This window comes from Mytilus edulis, chromosome 13, assembly GCF_963676685.1.
Source record: "Mytilus edulis chromosome 13, xbMytEdul2.2, whole genome shotgun sequence".
In the NCBI taxonomy this organism is placed as follows: Eukaryota; Metazoa; Mollusca; class Bivalvia; order Mytilida; family Mytilidae; genus Mytilus; species Mytilus edulis.
This window is the reverse complement of record NC_092356.1, coordinates 12,380,253-12,403,293: the sequence shown is the minus strand read 5'-3', so window position 1 is coordinate 12,403,293 and position 23,041 is coordinate 12,380,253. Positions and strand designations below refer to the sequence as shown.

The 23,041-nt window shown below is 32.1% G+C and overlaps 1 protein-coding gene across 3 annotated transcripts; it reads left to right on the top strand.

The window, feature by feature from the left end:
- Positions 1–326: 326 nt before the first annotated feature.
- LOC139501507 (lipoma-preferred partner homolog) lies at positions 327–22,428 on the top strand. Of its 3 annotated transcripts, XM_071290610.1 has the most exons (10): positions 327–468; positions 6,368–6,518; positions 8,126–8,880; positions 9,450–9,594; positions 10,830–10,931; positions 11,649–11,716; positions 13,258–13,305; positions 15,161–15,291; positions 16,355–16,475; positions 17,800–22,428. In XM_071290610.1, exons 2-10 carry the CDS (start codon positions 6,401–6,403, stop codon positions 17,929–17,931), a joined length of 1,620 nt encoding a protein of 539 aa, XP_071146711.1. In that variant the 5' UTR covers positions 327–468; positions 6,368–6,400; the 3' UTR covers positions 17,932–22,428. The 3 variants fall into 3 exon arrangements, with proteins under 3 accessions (XP_071146711.1, XP_071146713.1, XP_071146712.1); XM_071290612.1 differs by lacking the exons at positions 15,161–15,291; positions 16,355–16,475; positions 17,800–22,428 and adding an exon at positions 14,785–15,102; XM_071290611.1 differs by lacking the exons at positions 15,161–15,291; positions 16,355–16,475; positions 17,800–22,428 and adding an exon at positions 14,597–14,742.
- The last annotated feature ends 613 nt before the right edge of the window (positions 22,429–23,041 follow it).

Below are 23,041 nucleotides of genomic sequence, written 5' to 3'. Positions count from 1 at the left end.
CATATCAGCCCGCTAAGCACCAATTCGAAAAATATGAAATTTACGTTAATTTTATGCTATTATCATACAGTAAAAATCATATGTTATTTAGTCTAAGTATATGATAAATACATATAGTTTTATCAAAATTTTTCAAATGTACAATCGTCATTTTGATTTTTTGATTTTTTATTTTTCTTGCTACTGTGTAAATTACAAATTTTATAGTCGACGGCTCACGCCCGGCAACTAATCTTCAATAATTGAAGCGGGATCGCTAGAAACTTCAGAAACTGGTAAACTTGCGATTGCTTTGCAATCTCAAAACACCAAAAGGAAGTGACGTCACAAGCACTTGTCGACTTCCTTTTTAGGAAAACAACAGGATTTGAAGTGATTCACTCCTTAAAACGAATTTCTGAGATTGGTGACGATTTGACCAGAAGGAAACCGCTAGATATTTTATTCACTTAATTTTTTCAGCTGTTGGTAAGTTTAAGAATGGGTAAATGATAAAGTTTGTTACGGTTTAAAAGGGGGAGGTGTGTTTACCTGTCAGTGAGTGTCTAGCCAAATTTTAAAAAATATTGATATTTTATACCGTCAAAGCACAGGCACTTTTTCATCAAAGTCTTAAATGAGCAGATTTCGGAGTAAGTGATACAGGTAGGGAGATTCTTTAATTAAGAATATACTCTAGCATGGAACCTGAGACTACTATTATAACACATAGTATACTGATTTGAGGGGGGATAGGACCTTTATTGGGACTCCGGGATCGGGTGTTTTTAAGCTTGGGATTTCGGGAATTCTTTTTTTCAAATTTCGGGACCTCTGGATTTTATGAGTGCCCCGTGTGTAAGGGTTAGGGTGCAAATAAGAAGTACTCTATAGAAGCAAAGCTCCTGCTAGAGGAGGAAGATAAAGACTAGGTAACAGGTAACAGTAGTCTCAGATGGGACGAAAGTTGTAGGAATTTTTAAATATGTCTTATAGCTATAGGGATGATTTGATTATATTATATGTACATGTACATTTATGTATACCAGGGTTTCCCCTGGGTCAATTATTTTTTTCGCCACCTCTTTCGCCAAAACAATATATTTTTCGCACTTTATTTTTTTTTTCGGAAAGTAACATAAATATATTTATGGTTTAAAATTTACCTTTTTTCTACCCCTCCCCCTCCCTTAAATAAGATGATTTTGCCCCATTGTGTCTATGATTATTCCTTCAAACTTATTTTAGAGTCTACATGTTAATGAATAAACACTTAACATTTGCTTAGAAACAACAGATTTTTTTTTTACTTAAAAGGGAAAAATATTCAATGTATCTTAACCCTTTAACCCCCAATCCTGCCTGTAGGCGTGATGGCGACAACCATTCTTTGATGGCCCGTATGACCCTCCATACTTTTTATACGACCGCAAAATTTGAAAAATTTTTCGTCGTATATTGCTATCACGTTGGCGTCGGCGTCGTCGTCGTCGTCGTCGTCGTCGTCGTCGTCCTGCGTCCGAATACTTTTAGTTTTCGCACTCTAACTTTAGTAAAAGTGAATGGAAATCTATGAAATTTCAACACAAGGTTTATGACCACAAAAGGAAGGTTGGTATTGATTTTGGGAGTTTTGGTCCCAACATTTTAGGAATTAGGGGCCAAAAAGGGCCCAAATAAGCATTTTCTTGGTTTTCGCACTATAACTATAGTTTTAGTTAATAGAAATCTATGAAATTTTGACACAAGGTTTATGACCACAAAAGAACGGTTGGGATTGATTTTGGGAGTTTTGGTTTCAACAGTTTAGGAATTAGGGGCCAAAAAAGGGCCCAAATAAGCATTATTCTTGGTTTTCGCACAATAACTTTAGTTTAAGTAAATAGAAATCAATGAAATTTAAACACAATGTTAATGACTACAAAAGGAAGGTTGGTATTGATTTTGGGAGTTTAGGTCCCAACAGTTTAGGAATTAGGGGCCAAAAAGGGACCCAAATAAGCATTTTTCTTGGTTTTCGCACCATAACGTTAGTATAAGTAAATAGAAATCTATGAAATTTAAACACAAGGTTTATGACCATAAAAGGAAGGTTGGTAATGATTTTGGGAGTTTTGGTCCCAACAGAATAAGGGGCCCAAAGGGTCCAAAATTAAACTTTGTTTGATTTCATCAAAATTGAATAATTGGGGTTCTTTGATATGCCGAATCTAACTATGTATGTAGATTCTTAATTTTTGGTCCCGTTTTCAAATTGGTCTACATTAAGGTCCACAGGGTCCAAAATTAAACTTAGTTTGATTTTAACAAAAATTGAATCCTTGGGGTTCTTTGGTATGCTGAATTTAAAAATGTACTTAGATTTTTAATTATTGGCCTAGTTTTTAAGTTGGTCCAAATGGGGGTCCAAAATTAAACTTTGTTTGATTTCATCAAAAATTGAATAAATGGGTTCTTTGATATGCCAAATCTAACTGTGTATATAGATTCTTAATTTTTGGTCCAGTTTTCAAATTGGTCTACATTAAGGTCCAAAGGGTCCAAAATTAAACTAAGTTTGATTTTAACAAAAATTAAATTCTTGGGCTTATTTGATATGCTTTATCTAAATATGTACTTTGATTTTTGATTATGGGCCCAGTTTTCAAGTTGGTCCATATCAGGATTCCATATCAAGTATTGTGCAATAGCAAGAAATTTTCAATTGCACAGTATTGCACAATAGCAAGAAATATCTAATTGCACAATATTGTGCAATAGCAATTAATTTTCAATTGGAGTTATCTTTCTTTGTATAGAATAGTAGTTGATAATATGTGTTGGAAATTTGCCAGACATGACTATGATGTCATTTTCTATTTTTATTTGCCAATAACTTTATGTAAATAACTACATTGGAAATTTGCCAATATAAAATGTTGCTGATGAAGCTTTTTTTCCTTATCTTATCTAAAATGTTTTTAGATAATGTATGTTGGACATTTGCCAGACATGACTATGATGTCATTTTCTATTTTTATTTGCCAATAACTTTATGTAAATAACTTCATTGGAAATTTGCCAATATAAAATGTTGCAGATGAAGTTTTTTTTATTGTTTTATACAATAAACAATGTATATTCACTTTTACTACCAACCAATCTTTACCACTCAGTGATAACAAGCACTTTATTTTACATTTTAATATTTTATGATGTATTTAAAAGAGTAGTTATTGTTGCAAACTCCATTAGAAATTTGAATTGATATCAGTTTTGGAAAAAGGGAAACGGGGATGTGAAAAAAAGGGGGGGGGGGTTAAATTTTTCTCATTTCAGATTTCATAAATAAAAAGAAAATTTCTTCAAACATTTTTTTGAGAGGATTAATATTCAACAGCATAGTGAATTAAATATTGCTCAAAGGCAAAAAAAAAAAAAGTTCATTAGACCACATTCATTCTGTGTCAGAAACCTATGCTGTGTCAACTATTTAATTTTAGATTTAAAAAGTTTGAAGAAGAAATCTTTTATTGATTTGTAAAATCTTGACATTTGTTTTGTGTAAAAAAAACCCATGTAATGTCAAAAATTTGATCACAATCCAAATTCAGAGCTGTATCACGCTTGAATGTTTTGTCCATACTTGCCCCAACTGTTCAGGGTTCGACCTCTGCGGTCGTATAAAGCTGCGCCCTGCGGAGCACCTGGTTTTGAACTGCCCCAGCTGAACTGTCATGATAGCAGGGACTTCAACCAAGTAGTTCATGGTCCATCAACTCTTCTCAGATGTCTGTTCATGAAAATATGGCACTTTGAAAGCCGTTTAAGAGTTCAAAATCGGAAAAACATGAAAAGTAGCCAAAATCCGGTGGGGGTGGGCATCTTTTGATGGCCACTACGTAACTGGAAGTGACTGTTGGCAAAAACTATTATCATATATGCATGCATAGGTGGTATAGGAACACGACGAGGTATACTATGGCCAATAGGAATCTAGTCTGTAAAATCTAGGTCACCGTTTTGTCAAAAATCCATAAAAACGGACATTTAGGCAGACCTGACTTGACAATAATAATTCCCAAGCAAGACACTGAAGTCCAATATACTCCCAGCTAGCATGAATGGACTACTGTAACTATAGGGTAATACTTGAATGACAAAAAAACACAGTCGTGTCAGTGTTCACCTCTCAAGGTCGTTTTGAAATGGGAAAATTGACGGAAAATCACCATTTTTCACTGGGGGTGGGTTCAAACCCACGAGAAAATATTGCACCTCCCACCCCACCCCCCACCCATGCCATCCGCCCCCAAATCCCAATAAGTAGTTTAATAGATGAGCATCAGTTACAGCATCAGGAGTTTGCTGATTTGCATATAATTTGCATATGTTTGCAAATTTTAGAAAATGCCTGATTTTCCAAAAATGTCTTGGGGGCGAATGAGTTAAACAACTGTTCTAAATGAGGGGGCCACTATACCTTTAACAATAAAGAAGATATAAGTCCTGGAATATAACAAAATTAATGGACATGTTTTGATCATATAATACCAGTAAAGTTCGTAGGGAAAGTTTCTTCAAAAAAATATACAGATGTGCCCTTTTGTACTAAGAAGTGGTTTTTACAACAAAACAAAAGCTTGTATCACATGAAATTGATCCCTCATTGCATGTGCAGTCATTACATTGAAGGGTTATTCTCATTCGAGGGGTTGTTCACAACCTTTTGGATAGTTTTCTTTTCCTGACCATCTAGGCTAAATGAAAAAGTTGAGACGTAAAACTATGCTTGAAACATGTGTGTCACTCAAATGACTTTAAAGTAGTCTCCCTAATCAATTACCTATATTAAAGTCAAAGGATAATTAAAGTTTTAAATCGGATATTTTTCTTTCTTTTGAACAATTTTCTTCACAACAACAGCTTTCTTTTCTAAACTATCTTTAAAAGGAGAGGAGACGTCAAAAGTTTTCTTCAAACATGTGCGTTGCAGAGTTCGCGAAATATTTTTTCCCCTGGTGGTCCTTGAAGAAAATCTGCTGGTCCTCACTATTAACTGTATTGAAAAATACTAAAATTGTGTCAGTCCTATGCAACATTTTGGTGGTGAAATCCTGAGGACTGACACTTTTCGCGAACTCTGGCGTCATAAAGTGGGAAATAAATTCTATATGTGACATTTAGCGGAAGCCATTTAACCATATCATTTTGTCAAACAATTCAATCAACACCTTTATTGATTAGTCCTTTGTTGTCGATAGCTATAAAATGCAATCAGCTGATTATTGATTTTCTGTCCAAATCTTAATGAGGTCAAGGTGAATTTCGAGTATTGTCTGATCGGGTAAAGTCCATGAAACTCGAAAAAAAAGTAAATAAAAAAGATGGAGGAAAATAAATTGTTATATTTATTTCTTTCGCCAAATTCTTTCGCAAATTTGACGAATTTTTATAATTTTTTTTCGCAAATTGCGAAAATGGCGACCGCCATCGGAAACCCTGATGTATACTATAGACACTGAGACAGTGGTGAGTCATTAGTGTACATGTGCAAAAGAATGACATTCTTTGAAGTATGATCATGTACCAATATTTAGTGACAGAATTGGACCTTTTAAATTTTATTACATGTACCTTTGAAAGTGTTTTAACTGTTTAATATAACAGATAATACATGATGTTGTTACACTTGTTTGATTTACAAAGACATGTCATGCAGCATGATATTATGTCACTGTGAGTGAGCTACATCATGAACATACACATGATACATGTATGTATAAATTAAGAGGCTAATCTACTGAAGACAATTTCACTTGACTGCACATTACATTCATTTCATTGCAAATAAAGCACACATGTAACTCGTGATGCCTTTAACATGTTTAATATTATAGCTAATTATAATAGTTAGTTGGTCTGAATTTTCTTTTAAACTGTTGTTGTTTGCATAAAAATGTAGTAGATATATCAATACACATAATTAACATGATTAACAGCAACGGGTGATGTTTCATAGCCTGACCTTTTTCAGTCCATAACAGACCTTCATTAGACATGTTAGAGGCAGAATTGTGGATTAATTTTTGCACCCTATTTATATAGATAACCATGGTAACCGTTGGTTAGAGTTAACAGGAGATTCATTTGACCATCGGTTCAGTTATCTGGTGTATCAGACATATCCAGTGAATAAATATGTATCTTGTTGATATATCTAAATTATGGTTCAATTATCCTGCCAGTGAAAAATCCGAGTGGGGTCACAGCAATCTTTATTTAGTAATGTGCATGTAACAGTTAACAGTTTATTATTATTACTGTAACATTTTTAGGTTTGATACTTCTTCTCAGCCAGAATGTCTTTAGATGGACAGTTTATTATTATTACTTTAACATTTTTCAGGTTTGATACATTTTTTACATCTTCTCAGCCAGAATGTCTTTAGACGGCCAGTTTCGTCAGCTGATTATCTCAGACCCTCAAAAGAAGGCACCCCCAGCTGTGGCACCCAAACCAAAAGTACAAAACTCATCACCCAAGCCATTTAGACCAGGTAATATAAAAATAAGGAAATGTGGTATGATTATCCCCAATTCTGACAAGACCAAAGGATTAGGGTGCTAACAACTGTAGATAATTGTATAAGTAAAACCTTAAACAATGTGTAAAACAACAAATATCTCCTTTTATACAGGATTGTGTACAAATTTAGACAAAATTGCTCAATCAAAGGAGTTACGTTCGGTAAGGGCCATATTTGGCCTGATTATAAAGTTCAATGTTACAAGATAAAAAATGTGTTAAGTTGATTTAAAGACATGTGAGAAAGTTATATAAAACTATTTCTGTCATAGTTTTATTCTAAAGCGTTGATTTTACAATGTGAAATCCCAGTTAGGTCAAAATAAGCAATTATGGTGAAAGGAGTAGGTCCAGTAAGGGCTGATTTTGGCCTCAAATTTCATGTTCATCTAACGAAATATTTTTCTACACTTTTTAAACACTTGAGTGTCTATTTCAATTGATTCAATTTGTTTATGTGAAAGATTTTAACTGATTAAGTCATTAAAAACGCCCCAATTCAAGCTTAAATATGAAAAATCTATCAAATATGCAAAAAATCGTCACTTTTCAGATGGTTTTTGTCAAGAATGAAAGTCGCCGCAGCCATGTTCATCCTCAAACTTTATATATGTTATATATTATCATCAAATACAACTTACATTTCAATTTTATGAATTAACACAAATGCGGCCACTTTCATTTAAGACAGAAACCTTCTAAAATTTAACTAAAATGTTAAAATTGTGAAGATTTCAGTAATTTAGCATGACTTAATGATGTTAGTACCGATATATGTACATTGTAAAGTCATAAACAGCCCATATTTGTGTAGCAGAAGCATTCTACTTTCCAATAAATAGCTAAATTATTACATTTTCACAATTTTGTAAAACTGCTATATTTTGGGGCCAAAAAGGGGTCTTACTGAACCTACTCCTTTGACAAAATTGGAATGGATTTTAGCCAAATTTAAGACCAGGAAACATAGAACCCAGCCGTGGACATCCTAAATATTCAAGTTAGACATGTAAAATGTCATTACAAACATTATTGTTAAAGGTCTTTTTTGTTGACGTATGGGCTCTATGTTTCCTGTCCAAATATTCAATGGAAAAATAACCATTTTCATGATTTTCATTGTTTTTTTCGTGGGAAATTAAAATGAGTACTACTTGTAACGTCATGAATAAAATGCAGGAACATAAATTTTCAACAAAAAGACTTATTTCCTATCTAGTCATTGTATTAGCTATGATTCATATTGATAATGGCCAATAAATCCCAAATTTAAATTTCGGCTGAAAAAAGAGGACATTTTTTGGCCTTATTGAAACCTACTCCTTTCCTGAAAATTTTAAGTTTTCTTCAATTAATGAAGATTGACACCCACAAATATGATAAAATACAAAGTCAGTTCTGTTCTTCACTAAAAAGCTTAATCGTTATTTGTCAATCTTAATTTTGTAATTCATATACTGGAGTAATTGAGGTAAGATAAATAATTCATACTTTCACATTCATCTTGATTAACAGAAATTGTTTTGTGGTCGTACGCGTACAAGTATATTGGTGAAACATCCTCTTGACATTTTCCAGGAGGCAGTTCCTACAGACAGTTCCAGAGAACTGAAGATTTTCCTCCTCCTCCACCTCAGACAGCATATGTAGAAGAACAAAACTTCCCACCTCCACCCCCTGATACTGGGCGGGGTTATGGATACCAGGAAGTACATGACGAGTTCCCTCCCCCTCCCGAAGCATCCACAGGATATAGAGGGCGAGATGTCACGTCACCAATCCACGTTGCAACCGACTACAATCAGCAGTCCACATACAACTCACAAAGTGGATCGTATGGAGGGAACCAGTATTCTCCGTCTTCTGGAGGGTACCAGTCTAAACCAAGAACAGAAGTTGTTTACAGAACAGAATCTCCTGTAATCAGTCCCTACCAAGTGGACGAAAGGCAGAGAAATTATTCAGAAAATTCCTCAACAGTCTATCAACCGAAAAGCAATTATGCTAACATAGAATCAATTCAATCTGCTTATAGCGATTCTTCTCCTGTTCCACAGGAACAACCAATTTATGCTAAACCAAATATACGAGGGTCATCGTCAGATATGTACAATAGACCTTCCAGCAATTCTCCATCTTACATGACTGGTTCCCCAGATCAGTATCAGTTCCAGAGCGAGCCTTCTCCACCTGTACATGGAGGTTCTCCTAATCAGTTCTACGGCAGACAAAATAGTGGAGAAAGATCACCCATTATTTACACTCAGCAGAACAGTGGTGGTGAAAGAACACGTCACCTTAGTGGTGGATCAGGTGGATTCTCACCAAGATTTGTAAGTACAAGCAAGCTTGCATTATGTATCACTGAAATATTCTATTTAGCAAAAACGTATTCACACCAAACTCCAAGGTATATACAAAAGTAAGACGTTCTAAAAAACTGACAAAATCAAACGCTCAGCATCAATCAATGGAAAGAATGGAAAGCAATTGTCATATTGCTGACTTGGGCATTTTGCAAAGAAAATTATGGGTTTAATTAAAAGGTACATGTACATTACTTAAACCTGGTTTTATAACTACATGTAGCTAAACCTAGCAACTATTTTGATAAATTTAGCCCTACACAATTTGTCTTGATATATACATTGTATTTACAGATTAAGGTATATAATTATTTACACTCTTTGGGACTGAGTAAATACATGATATACATGATATATAGATAGATTGACCACTGGAAGCGTTTTATCCTCTTTTTCTTGAATGATGTACATGTACATTTATTGAATATTTAAGCCCCTTTGGTGTCTTATATGTTGTTTTAAAAATACTATAATTCTAGCACCTATATTCCTGCTAACTTTTCATAGCTAATATGTTTAATATTATTATTGTTCAGGATGAAGGTACCAGACCTGTTCCTGGGCCACAGGTACCAGCTGTCAGTATGCAGGGGACCAGTAAGAACAAAGAAGCAGAGGTTGATGCCCTGACAAGCCTCTTAATGGAAAATATGTCATCGTCAGCAGATCCAGAATTTATGGGTTTGTACACCAGAAAACTTATATTTTCTTTTTTTTTTCATACTGCTTGTAATGCGCATTATGATTTATAAGGAATAACTAGTTTAATGGGTGTATGTGTTTTTGCAATAATGTTTTCCCTGTAAACATAAAAAAACAAAACAATTTGAATGAAAAAAAGGGAATTTGCATATTTTGTATTTGCCTACAAATTTAAATAAAAAAAAGTGTAGAGGAAGATATCAACCTAACCCTATTAAGCCCAAATCACACTGTCACGTTTCAAGAGCTATACATTCGACTACGTTTTGAAAGTGTAGCGAAACAGGAATATACGTAATGAAAAGTATTGAAAGGTAGTGATCCTTTGTTCAAAATGGGACCTGTCTCTTATGTTTTGAAAATTCAACAACAAATGTAGTGAAAATTGAAACGAAAGTAGAAACCTAGTTAATATGTGTCAAAGCTTAGCAAAACATGCTTACTAGGTATCAAAACAAATTAATGCTTGGTGGAAACGTGGGTCTACATGTACTTATACGTAGCAAAACGTAATAAGAATGTATCACAAACCTAGTAAAACCTAACTTTCAAAGTAACGGGACATTTTTATTCAAAACGTAGTTGAAACGTAGTAAAACGTGACAGTGTGATTGGGGCTTTATGGATGCAAATGTTAATTAGACAGCAACCATTCAACTTAAAAAACAAAAGACATCTTTAGCTCAACAAAGCATGATATTTCTAAAGGAAAGAATGTTTTTATTGCTGCATATTTGCAGTGGAATTGGTTCACTAAACAATAACTCACATTTCAAATATTAAAAGCTTATGTATGCAAAAAATTTCTGAAATCCTATTAACCAATCAATCTGACATTTTTTTTTAATTTGTTAAATTACAAAATAAATGCACATTAGTTTCTAAACTTGCAGCTTAGATATATATATGTAAAAAAATTAATTAAAAACATGCTTTCTTTTTATTTGCTAGAAGTGCTTTTTTTATTTACCTTCATCAGGAATGTTCAATACCAACTATTTGAAAGCCTAGCATGTAGTTAAACAATTTAAAGTAAAGTTACTTCCCTTACATTGTTACATCAAAATACATGCCATGTATGGTATTGACAACCTAGCTCAATAAACTACGTCCTTTAAAAAAAAGCAATATCTTTACATGATCAAAGGTTATTAAATAAAAGTCTACAGTTTGACCTTCAAAAATCCCTGTTCAAGTATCTGTTTCTATTTCAGGAATTTGTTGTCGATGCAATAGGAAAGTAATTGGTGAAACGAATGGCTGTACAGCACAGGATCAAGTTTATCATGTTTCCTGTTTTACTTGTATGGAATGTGGTAAGGGTTGATACACTTGTATGGAATGTGGTAAGGGTTGTTTTACTTGTATGGAATGTGGTAAGGGTTGTTTTACTTGTATGGAATGTGGTAAAGGTTGTTAGACTTGTATGGAATGTGGTAAGTATAAAAAAGAAGATGTGGTACGATCGCTAATGAGACAACTCTCCACAAAAGACCAAAATGACACAAAAATTAACTACTATAGGTCACTGTACAGCCTTTAACAATGAGCAAAGATGTTTTAATTGTATGGAATGTGGTAAGGTTTGAATTACACTTGTCTTACAAATATTGAGTCCTGACAGTTTTTCATGTGTCCAGGACTCGTGGACTTGCCACCATAAAAAGCAGCCTACCCAGAAAAAAATGATACAAATTCAAATTTTTTAGAGATTTTTTCCTTCTCTCATGTTATTTACTTGTCTAAAATTAAACATGTTACTTTATATGTTGTTGGTTAAAATAAAATCCATACGAAGTTATCCAACACAATACATTGGTAGGCACCATCAAAAAAAGATTTTCTTAAGGGTGGCCTAGTGAGAATCCTAATTGTCTTTCCTTTGATTTCTAGAGGTTTATAATTTCACAGTTTTACTAGAATAATGCTATTGCATGCAATGTTATGAACGAATTAGTTTTCTTTACTCTTATTGTTTTCTTTTAAGTCTTTATGAATGATTGAATTCTTTGATTTACAATTTTTATTTGTAGGAACCATGCTAACAGGGAAACAGTTTTACTCAATGGATACAAAACCTTACTGTGAAGCTTGTTATGTTGTAAGTTAATTTCTAAAGTATTTTATATGAACTGAACACTTGTGCCAAACACTAAGACGATATGAAGAATTTTATGGTTAAAAGGGTTAAATTAGGGTAGCTGCAATCCAAAAGTATGTTTTATTTGACATTGATATCACTAGACTGAACTACAGCTTATCTTTTTTATGCCACTGTCTGAGGGGGGAATTAAGTGTAACCCTTGTCCGTCTGTACATAAGTACGAATGTCCCAAAAGTGATTTTCGTTCTCTAACTTTGTATCTCAACTAAATGTTATGAAAGTTATACACAATGCTTATTACAACAAAACTCATATCAAGTACAAATTTAGGTAATGTCACTTTTACCTTTCTTGAGTTATGTCCCTTTATAACTTTATATGCAAGCAGAGGCATCATATGTGTACCATGGACTCATATCCCATTTATATATATTAGTAGGTAACCAATTTTTGTTTGATTTTAGGGGTAAAGCTGAATAATAACTTTATATTTTCTACAAACTTTTTAATGGCGTAATTGGCTTGTATTTAAGTGGTACATATCACTTCAGGGAGATAACTCTGTAAAAATCAGAAGAAAGTTTTAATCATGTTCTATTGTTAAGGAAATATTAAGCTTCACAATGATCAAAATAAAAGTTTGTCAAACTGCTATATCCAATGAAATTTTTCTGATATACACAGTAAAATGCAAGTACATTGTACCTAAATATTACAATAATTTTAAAGTAAAGAAATAGTACTAAATATTAAAAGTAAATTTCCAGTACTACATATTTTTAGTACAGAAATAGTACCTATGCAAAAGTAGCTGTGTAGTGTGAGGTTCAATTTTTTTTTAATTTTAAATTTTTTGTCAAAAGGTCGAGGTAAATATTTTGTAAAAATTTTATGAAAATTAAACTAGCCAAATTTATTTGAGCAAGGTGTGTGAAACCACCTTAAACAATGACAAAACCATCACTTCAAATATCCCTGAAAATAGTGTTTTCCTCAGTCCACCAAAATTGATACCAATAAAAATAAATGAATTGACAATTACTCACAGACTAATGTTTGCTAAAGTCTTCCCTTAGAAGGTCACAACTTACAAGAAGACTTGATCAGACTTTAGCAGGTTTAAGATGCACAATCGAAACACACAGTGCACAGCTAAAATTTGAAAAAAGTAAATTAAAAATATTGAACTTAAAGAAAAATTCAAAACAAAAAAGTCCTTTATCAAATGGCAAAACCAAAAGCTAGAACATTTATAAGTCATATTTCTGATTTGGTACAGGTATTCCCTTATGTAAAAAATGGTAGATTAAACCTGGTTTTATAGCAAGCTAAACCTCTTACTTGAATGACAGTCACATAGAATTCTTTTTTATCAACAATGATGTGCGAGCAAAGAAAAACAGACAATATAGGTAAAAATGTCAAATATTGATACAGCAGTATTCTGACCATTGCTTATAGATAATCCAGAGGACTATAGTTGTATTTAACAGCAATCATAACCATATAATCATCCTTTTGACCTTTTCTGTTTTCAGAATACTCTAGAGAGATGTTCAGTGTGTTCTAAACCAGTCACAGATAGGGTAGGTACCAGGATCAGTTTAGTTTTATTGAGTTGCAACTTTGTGCTGCTATGGTACAAGCCTGTGTGGTATGAGTGCCAATGAGACAACTCTCCATCTACATGTAAGACACAATGTGTGAAAGTAAAAAATTATAGATCAAAGTGCAACCTTCAACACTGAGCCTTGGCTCACACTGAACAGGTAGCTATAAACAGCCTAAAAATGACCAGTGTTAAGCAAATGAAAACAGAAAATAATGTGAGGTTATATGCCATTTACTGGACGAATTATGGTATACCATTGTCTGTCTGTCAGTCCGTCATCAATATGTCAGACAATAACTCAAAAACACTTCAACCAATTGGCATGAAACTTTAGTGAGTTGTTAATATCTATTAATATGAGCTGACTTTTATACATCTTAATTTTCTAATTCTTAGGTTTTTTCATAAAAATAACTCAAAAACACTTTCATAAATTTGCAAGAAACTTTTAGGGACAACATCAAAAGATCGATGTAGGATAAAAAAAACTTAAATCAAATAGTTTGGGAGTGGGGGGGATCAACATTGCTGCAAGTTTTGTTAATCTAAAATTGATTTTACATATATCCCTATTGGTCAATCAATTTTTCCCAATTTAAGTTAAGAGGGGGTGTGGGCGGTCAGTGAAAAAACTATTTGAATTAAGTTTTTTATCCTTCATTGAACTTTTGATGTCGTCCCTTATGAATTGTAGGATTTTTATAAATTTTTTGATTTTACGTTTCTGAGTTATTAGGTTTTATTCATTAAAAAAAAGGGTGATTTACCAATTTTCAGACAATAACTCAAAAATGCTTTTAGCAGTGCTCATGAAATTTTGGTGAATTGTTTATATATATTGATGTATGCTCCCTTTCGAAATTGATAAATTTTACATTTTACATTTTGGAATTATGTGATTTTATTCATAAAAAAGGATGTATTTTCCAGTTTTCAATCAATGCTTTGAGCAGTTATCATGAAAATTTGGTGACTGGTGTATGTTTATTAAGATAACCTCCCTTTAGTTTTTCATGAGTTTCTGATTGAGAAGTAATTGAGCTGTATTCTTTGAAAAATCGACAGGTGTATCATTCAAATATGGCACAGTCGTTAATTATTAATGTATAAAATGCCACTTCTTAAGTATAGCAATAATAAGAACTTGCATTCTGGTATAAATTATGTAACTTTTCACATTCGATAAGTCTTAAAAAACGCAATGATAAATGCATGCAATAATTTCGCAACATGCATTAAATTGAACATTGCTATTATCATTTCAGCTTCTACGTGCCACAGGGAAACCGTACCATCCTGACTGTTTTGTTTGTGTTGTCTGTGGTAAAAGTCTTGATGGCATTCTCTTTATCATTTCAGCTTCTACGTGCCACAGGGAAACCGTACCATCCTGACTGTTTTGTTTGTGTTGTCTGTGGTAAAAGTCTTGATGGCATTCTCTTTATCATTTCAGCTTCTACGTGCCACAGGGAAACCGTACCATCCTGACTGTTTTGTTTGTGTGGTCTGTGGTAAAAGTCTTGATGGCATTCTCTTTATCATTTCAGCTTCTACGTGCCACAGGGAAACCGTACCATCCTGACTGTTTTGTTTGTGTGGTCTGTGGTAAAAGTCTTGATGGCATTCTCTTTATCATTTCAGCTTCTACGTGCCACAGGGAAACCGTACCATCCTGACTGTTTTGTTTGTGTGGTCTGTGGTAAAAGTCTTGATGGCATTCTCTTTATCATTTCAGCTTCTACGTGCCACAGGGAAACCGTACCATCCTGACTGTTTTGTTTGTGTTGTCTGTGGTAAAAGTCTTGACGACATTCTCTTTATCATTTCAGCTTCTACGTGCCACAGGGAAACCATACCATCCTGATTGTTTTGTTTGTGTTGTCTGTGGTAAAAGTCTTGATGGCATTCCTTTCACTGTTGATGCTACTAGTCAGATACATTGCATTGAAGACTTTCACAAGTATGATTATTGTTTCTGAATAATGTAATTGATATTTGTGTGTGCTTTAATTTTCATTTTTTGTTTTTGGGTTATAAAAAAGTGTGCTCACTTCAAACGAATTTGTACATTTCAAATGAGTGATATTTTGGCACATTTCACATGGTCAGAGAAGAAGTGAATTTAAACTGGATGACAAATTTTGACTTTTACATTTCTTGTAAATAATCAACAAACCCTTCCACAAACTCTCATTTTAGAATTGAAAATTTTCTCTATAAAAATATTTAGGTAAAACACAAAATTTTTCATTTAATATTTACTTCCCCATTAATGAACTACTTAAATGTTTTCCTAATTTTTGGCAGTTAATCAAAGAATCAAAATATCAGATTCCAAAAAAACATATAACATGATATTATGTTACAATAAAATTTCCATTATTCATTAAGAAAAGGTGATTTTTCCAGTTTTCGGAAAAATAATTCAATAATACTTTCAGAAGTTTTCATGAAACTTGGGTGATTTGTCTATTGATGATAACTTCCTTTCACTTTTTATACGTTTCAGGGTTATGTGATTTTTTTCAAAGAAAAGGGGGGATTTTCAAGTTTTCTCACAATACTTTAGAGCAGTTATCATGAAACTTTGGTGACTGATTTATATCTATTAAAAAGTAAAATCATAAAAATACTGAACTTCTAGGAAAATTCAATCGTAAAGTCCCTAATCAAATGGCAAAATAAAATGACAAAACACATCAAACAAATGGACAACAACTGTCATATTCCTGACTTGGTACAAGCATTTTCTAATGTAGAAAAGGGTGGATTGAACCTGGTTTTATAGTGCTAAACCGCACTTGTACGACAGTCGTATCAAATTCTGTTATATTTACAACAATACATGAACAAAACAGACATAATAAATAAAAGTCAAACTATGGGTTCATCAGTCATCACTGTGTTACAATCTCAAAACAAACAAGATAACTTCGCCTTAGATTTTCATAAATACGGGCATATCATGCACTCATGGAACAGCTGTTTATTTTAGTTGATGTAATTTCATGATTGTTTTTCAGAAAATTTGCACCAAGATGCTGTGTTTGTCATCAGCCAATTATGCCAAAGAAAGGTCAGGAAGAAACTGTTAGGGTCGTTGCTATGGATAAAAGTTTTCATGTTGAGTGCTATAGATGTGAGGTAAGAAAAGGATAAAGTTTGAATGTTCTGTGATATCATTCTTTTTTGTCCTTATTCAGATACTCTTGCATTTTTATGCTCTATTTATGGGCATTATGCTTGTTGGTCTGTGTGTCAGTCCGTTCATTTGTCGGTTCGTCCATTCATCGATAGGTCCCACTTCAGGTTAAAATTTTTGGTCTAGGTAGTTTTTGAGGAAGTTGAAGGCCAATCAACTTGAAACTTAGTACACATGTTCCATAGGATATGATCTTTCTAATTTTAATGCTAATTTCCAGATTTTTTCTCTTTTTCATGGTCCATTGAACATAGAAAATGAATTGTGGGTGGGGCATCTGTGTACTATGAACACGTTTTTGTTGGTTCCTCATTCTGCACAATCCCTCTCTTTGTGGTTTGTTGATAATTCATGAAAAAGACAAAAGAAAATGCCAAATTATAGAAAATTTTGTTTGTAGTTTGTTATATTTGTTTTTGACATTCTTGACTAGCTTTTTGGGAAATTATCATAACAAGCCTAAAATAATCGTGAAAAATCTACCTCTTTCTTTGTTAACTTGACCTAATATTTATTGTGATACTCACCTTGATAAATTTATTGCATAAATCAAAACCTCATGATAATTTCTGAACTTACTTGCTGGATTTTCTAGCTGCATTGAAGACCCATCGGTGGCTGGATGTTTTCTGCTCTTTGGTCCAGTTGTTGTCTCTTAAACATATTCCCCATTTCTATATTCAAATTTATTATTACCAATGTTATTTCAACTGATCGGGCAGAGCTTATGTTTTAATTTGCATGAGGACAGTCTATTTGAAGATGTGTGTGATAATGATGATTGTCATTATAAATATTATTGAATTTAAATCACCTATCAGTGTCACCAAACACATGTACAAAAGAACTGAGTGTATGATACGGGACGAATAACTGGACACTGCATTGATGAGTTTATCCGAAAACTCCTGTCTTTAGATGGACTGGTCTTAAATAAGCCAACTTCTAAAACCCCGCCCAGTCAAGTGAAATAAATCTAGTAATCAGTATATAACAAGCATTTTGGTTTGTTAGTTTGTTCGTTTGTGTGTATTGGGTTATTTTTTTATGTTTACATTAGATTCAAAATTTAATTTACAGTACTGTGAATTCATTTTTTTTCGTGGGTACCAATTTTCGTGATTAAAAAAAAATCTTGCATGTTTGTTGATATTTAATTTTGTGGTTTTGCCGAGGTCTTCATACCAGCCTGTACCCATGAAATCACGAAAATTGGTATCTGACGAATAATTATGAATCCACAGTAACTAAAATGATTTTTTGCAGGACTGTGGATTACAGCTTTCATCTGATGCAGAAGGACGTGGATGCTATCCACTGGATGAACATATTCTCTGTAAAAATTGTAATGCCAGAAGAATACAGGCAATGACCACAAAGATGACCACAGAACTATAATGTACCAACTAAAGATACTGATAACAACCAAATATTATAGTTCAGAATGAAAAGTGCAATGTACCAGAATTCAGATCTGCTTTATTTTATGTTCAATTGACTTTTTTTAAATGATCTGAAGACATCTAATTACTAAAACTGATTTTGTTTTCATCAATATTTCTTGTTAAAAATTTTTTAAGTAATATATGTGCCGCGGCAAACCATTGTCATGTTATAAATGTCAGATGCAATTTTAGGTGAAGTGGTCTTTTGACCCTTGAACTGGAAGAGTTCAAATGCAATCAATCCATTTAAAATTCATAGCATCTTTGTAAATATTTCACTGCACTGTACTAGTATTTATTGATGTATCTCATACTTCAAACTGTTTTTTTAATTTAAACTTGAGCAAAGATATATAATTTTGTCATATACAATATTTTTGATGTGACACTTGCTTTATTCATTAATACAATTTATTCCACTATTTTATTTCTTTGGACAATGATGGACCACTGGTCTAAAACAACCCTATGTCCTTATATATATATTGCAGTAGCTACTTGTGCAATACTGTCATTTTTAAATGTATTAGCTTATTAATTGTACCTACTGATATTATGTACATGTAAAGGTTTAATATAAATACAAAAATCTGAGGTTTTTTATGCCCCACCTTCAATAGTCTAGGGACATTATGTTTTCTGGACTGAGCCTCCGTTTCATCCGTACCGCTTTAGGTTAAAGTTGATGGTCAAGGTAGTTTTTGATGAAGTTGAAGTGCAATCAACTTGAAACTTAGTAGACATGATTCCTAGGATATGATCTTTCTAATTTAAATGACAAATTAGATTTTTGACCCCAATTTCATGGTCCACTGGACATAGAAAATAATAGTGCAAGTGGGGCATCCGTGTACTATGGACACATTCTTTTTTTTTTAAGTTTTAGAATCTTCCTTTGACAGACATTTTTTTGTATAACTAAATACTTTTGATTTATAGAATTTTTAGGTTTGATTTGATGCAGTTAAACATGAATTGATATTCTATTTTGTATAATACTTAAATGGTGCTTTTTACTGTAGTGAAGTTATAGAAATAAATGTTTACAAAATATTAAAAGGACTCAAAATAATGTATTGTTGTTAAACGATATAATCTGTACTAGATTGCCATTGACCAAAATAATGAATGCCTGATCACAAGTTAGACATACATTTCTATTGAATCATTTTGTAGTTGTCTCCTATGAATGTCACATGGACTGTTTAGAGACTAAATCACTCATTTATGGACTGTCAAAGAATTTTCAATGAATACTTGAAAAAATCGGGTAACTATTGTTAAAATTCTATCTCTATTTTATTTGATTTTTTGTGTTTTAAATGCCACTTTTAAGCACCACATTTTGCCTATTTTATGGTGGTTTTTATTGATTGGAGAAAACTACGAATTTTGATAGGAAAACTGACAATCCTAGTAAATTAAGGTTAGAGTTAGCGAGGTTGGAACTTACAACCTCAGTGTTGACTGGCTAGTGATAACTGTAGTAACTTCTTAGACCACCTGGCCCCTAAGGCCCCCCTATTACTATTTGACACTTTAATCAATAGTTTAGGTAATTGGAGGAAAATGTATGGACTGAATTGCTCTTAAAAGGCATTGCTTTGCAAAATCTGTTCTAGGGCAGAAAATAATCATTATGAATGTGACCGAGAGCCATTATTTTAGCTCATTGTGCACATTTTATTTATTTATTCTACAATATAAACATGAAATATTTCACTTTTACAATAGAAGTGTATTATATTTATTTTTACCAAAGAAATTGTATGATACTTTATGTTACAATGTAATATATTATATTTGTTACAAAAAGAATGTAATGTATTTTATTTGATTGCTATAAACATGTAATGTGTTTCATTTTTTTTAGCTAAAAATGTGATATACAATGTAATTTATATTATTTGTTGTGTAGACTTAAATATCATTTTGTAAAATGTATTTGTATTTTTTATATTGTAAAAACAGAACATTTTGTAGAAATTTTGTTATCAAAATATTGTGAACAGTTTATAAATAGATTGTGACTTTCCTGGTGGCATTTTTTTTATTTTATCTTGCTTGGTTTTCAAATTATGCAAAGAACTAATTATCTTTTGTTGAATTTTATTAAGTAAAATTACATTTTTCATGCATTGATTTCAACTCTCTAAATTGGTTTAATTTAAATAGACATTTGCTTTAATATTTGTAATGGGAGTAAAATCTAGTGCTAATGCCTTTCTGTAAACTTATACCTCATCAGTGAAAAAAAAACTAAAATTTTATACAGCAGTTCTTCCTAACCTCATATTGAAGAATTTTTAACAACAGAGGTCAATAATTAGAACACAGCAGGCTATTGTAACATTTATAACCATGGTTGGTAAAGGGGAAAATTTGTGTTGCATTGCAAATGTATGTGCTCAAAATATGCCGTTCATTTTAACCTCATTCATGCCATTTAATTATGTACATATGCTTCTTAAAAATTATTTGCTGAAATGAAAATTAGCACTGCTGCTGAAAGAAAATTACAAGGGTTATGTCCCTTTACTCTATATTTTGCTTAAAAATCTTTGTTAAGCATTGCAAGTAGTTGTAGGTCTCAAATTGCTTTTGATTCATTCCTTAGAATACTCAATTTGTTTGGGTAATGTTGAATAGATTTTTGTTGAATGATATTTTAAAGAAAGATAATTTTTCCTGTGAAAACTAGAAAAATACTGATATTATGAAAATAATCACAGTTATAAAATATAGTCTTTTTTGAGTATTTTTTGCTAGAAATTGATTGTTTTTGTAACCATGGACACAAAGGCTTACAGTTAAGCCTTTGTATCTATGGTTACAAAAACAATCAATCCATAAAATTTCATATAATGTGGATTCATTGGATACCAGTTTTCCTAGACTTGGTGGGTACCAGTAAACCACAATTTTTTTTAAAAGATTTGCCTGTATTCTTTGAATATTTTTAGGATTGTATGCAGACTTTGGCAAAACCCTGATATGAATAATCCTCTTAAATGCAGGTTTTTTTTAGTCCACGAAATTGGTACCCACGAAAATAAATTAATTCACGGTAAATTTAAAAAGAGTGTCCAATTTTAAACAGAAAAAGGAAATGAGGTTCTTTGAATAAGTAAATAAGTGAAATATATGATAAGTTATTGACATTCTGTGACTTAGCTGTCAAAAAACTTTCAATAAGGTTTAAAATGAAAATGTAACTGAAAAGTTTAATTCAATGTAATTTGAATCAATTAATTTTTTTTTAAAAACAAGAACCAGATACATTGTATGTTTGGAACCACTTGATGCATTCCTATATATCTTTTTATCACAGAATATTTCCTACAAAAAGTATGATTTCAAATAGATAGATATTATATATTTTGCTATGTAACTTTTACAATCTAGTTATCTTCTCTGATGCAGTGTGTTAGCTACCTCCTATGACACAGCCACTTTTGAAACACTGTTACCAATGCTTACAAAAATCTGAATATGGCTTTTGTGAAAAAAAAACATCTTTAAAATGAAATTGTTAACAGCTTTTGTTTAGGGAAAACAGGGTTTCAAAAAGATTTTTATTGTTTTTTTTTAATCAAATTGTAAATGACATTCTATTCAGTTAGCAGATGGTTAATAACCAAAAAAATTAGAAATTTAACCTCGGCCTTCAATGTTGGTAGATATACTGTATACCACACAAAGGGAGACAAGTTTTAGCATGTAGAAAAATAAAGCGAATATTTATACTATAAATGTCAGATATGTCAAACTTGTATCTTCTCTTATATGAATATACAAACAAAGAAAAATCAGATCATGAAAAAAAATCCCCATAAAACTATTCCGAAAGGCTAAATGCGAAAAAAAAAAAAGTACTTAACTAAGTTGGTTTACTGTAAAATTGTTAGGGCAATATTTTGTGTATCATTTGACTTTTCCCCCTTAACTTTTAACAATCAATGAATCTGTGTATCAGCATCAATGAAACTAAATAGAACTGTTAATGGTAATTTTGTGTTGTTTGTTTTATGTATTATTTACATCTATTTAAATTGATTTTGTGATAATGGTGCTTAGTGTTAGATCAGATCATCAAAAAATTGTGCTACACATTTTTGTTTTGAATTTTTATTTGCTTTTTTGTTAGATTGCATGTTTTGTTTAAGATGAAATGACATATAGGGTGTGGTTAGAACTATTGCACAAGCTTTTTCGTTTACTTTTAGAATTGAATTACAGGGTGGAATTTTACTTTTAGAATTGAATTACTGAGTGGAATTTTACTTTAGAATTCAATTACTGCGTGGAATTTTACTTTTAGAATTCAATTACTACTTGGAATTTTACTTTTAGAAATTAATTACAGGGTGGAATTTTACTTTTAGAAACCAATTACAGGGTGGAATTTTACTTTCTGCATAAATGACATGCAGTCTATTTATAATGTACATTTTTTATTGAACATTTTGATGAAGGCTAAAATAAAATGAAAATCTGACAATGACGTAACTTCCGGCTTCATTTCCTGTCAAAAACAATATGAAATTATTTCAAAATATTCGATTGTACATGGTTTTCACACATTTTCCATGAATATTCCTATCCAATTAGCCGATATATTCTAATAACCGATATTCGATTATCCGATGTATTTTGACTGAAATGTATAGGGAATGGTTCAGTGTTTTGAAATAATATTACAATAGCCGATATATTCGATTAACCGATATCCGATTAGGTGGAGTCTACTGTATTGCTAAGGAAAGCTTATGAAAAGCTGCTTTGTACAAAATATATTGCAATAATAAACAGGGTTTTAAAGATATATCAAATATTACCAATATATTCATTTTGTACCTGCCAAATTCTTAAAATCTCTTGGAGCATTTGAAGCACAAAGGGCATCATGCATCTCATAGCATGGCTTACATGTGTAACATCTAATTCACCATAGTTTTGCATATGTAGACTTTTTTAGCCTTTGAGTGATAGTTTTTAGATATAAAGTTTATACAATGGGGGTATTAAAAGAGAAAAAAACATCCCTCTTTTGGGAAAAATCA

What these genes read in the sequence shown, in the direction of transcription:
- LOC139501507 (XM_071290610.1), top strand. Translation starts at nt 6,401, where the DNA reads ATGTCTTTAGACGGCCAGTTTCGTCAGCTGATTATCTCAGACCCTCAA. An exon ending in GTGGATTCTCACCAAGATTT is followed by an intron (nt 8,881 to 9,449) that starts GTAAGTACAAGC and finishes ATTATTGTTCAG; the next exon opens with GATGAAGGTACCAGACCTGT. An exon ending in TTTTACTTGTATGGAATGTG is followed by an intron (nt 10,932 to 11,648) that starts GTAAGGGTTGAT and finishes TTTTATTTGTAG; the next exon opens with GAACCATGCTAACAGGGAAA.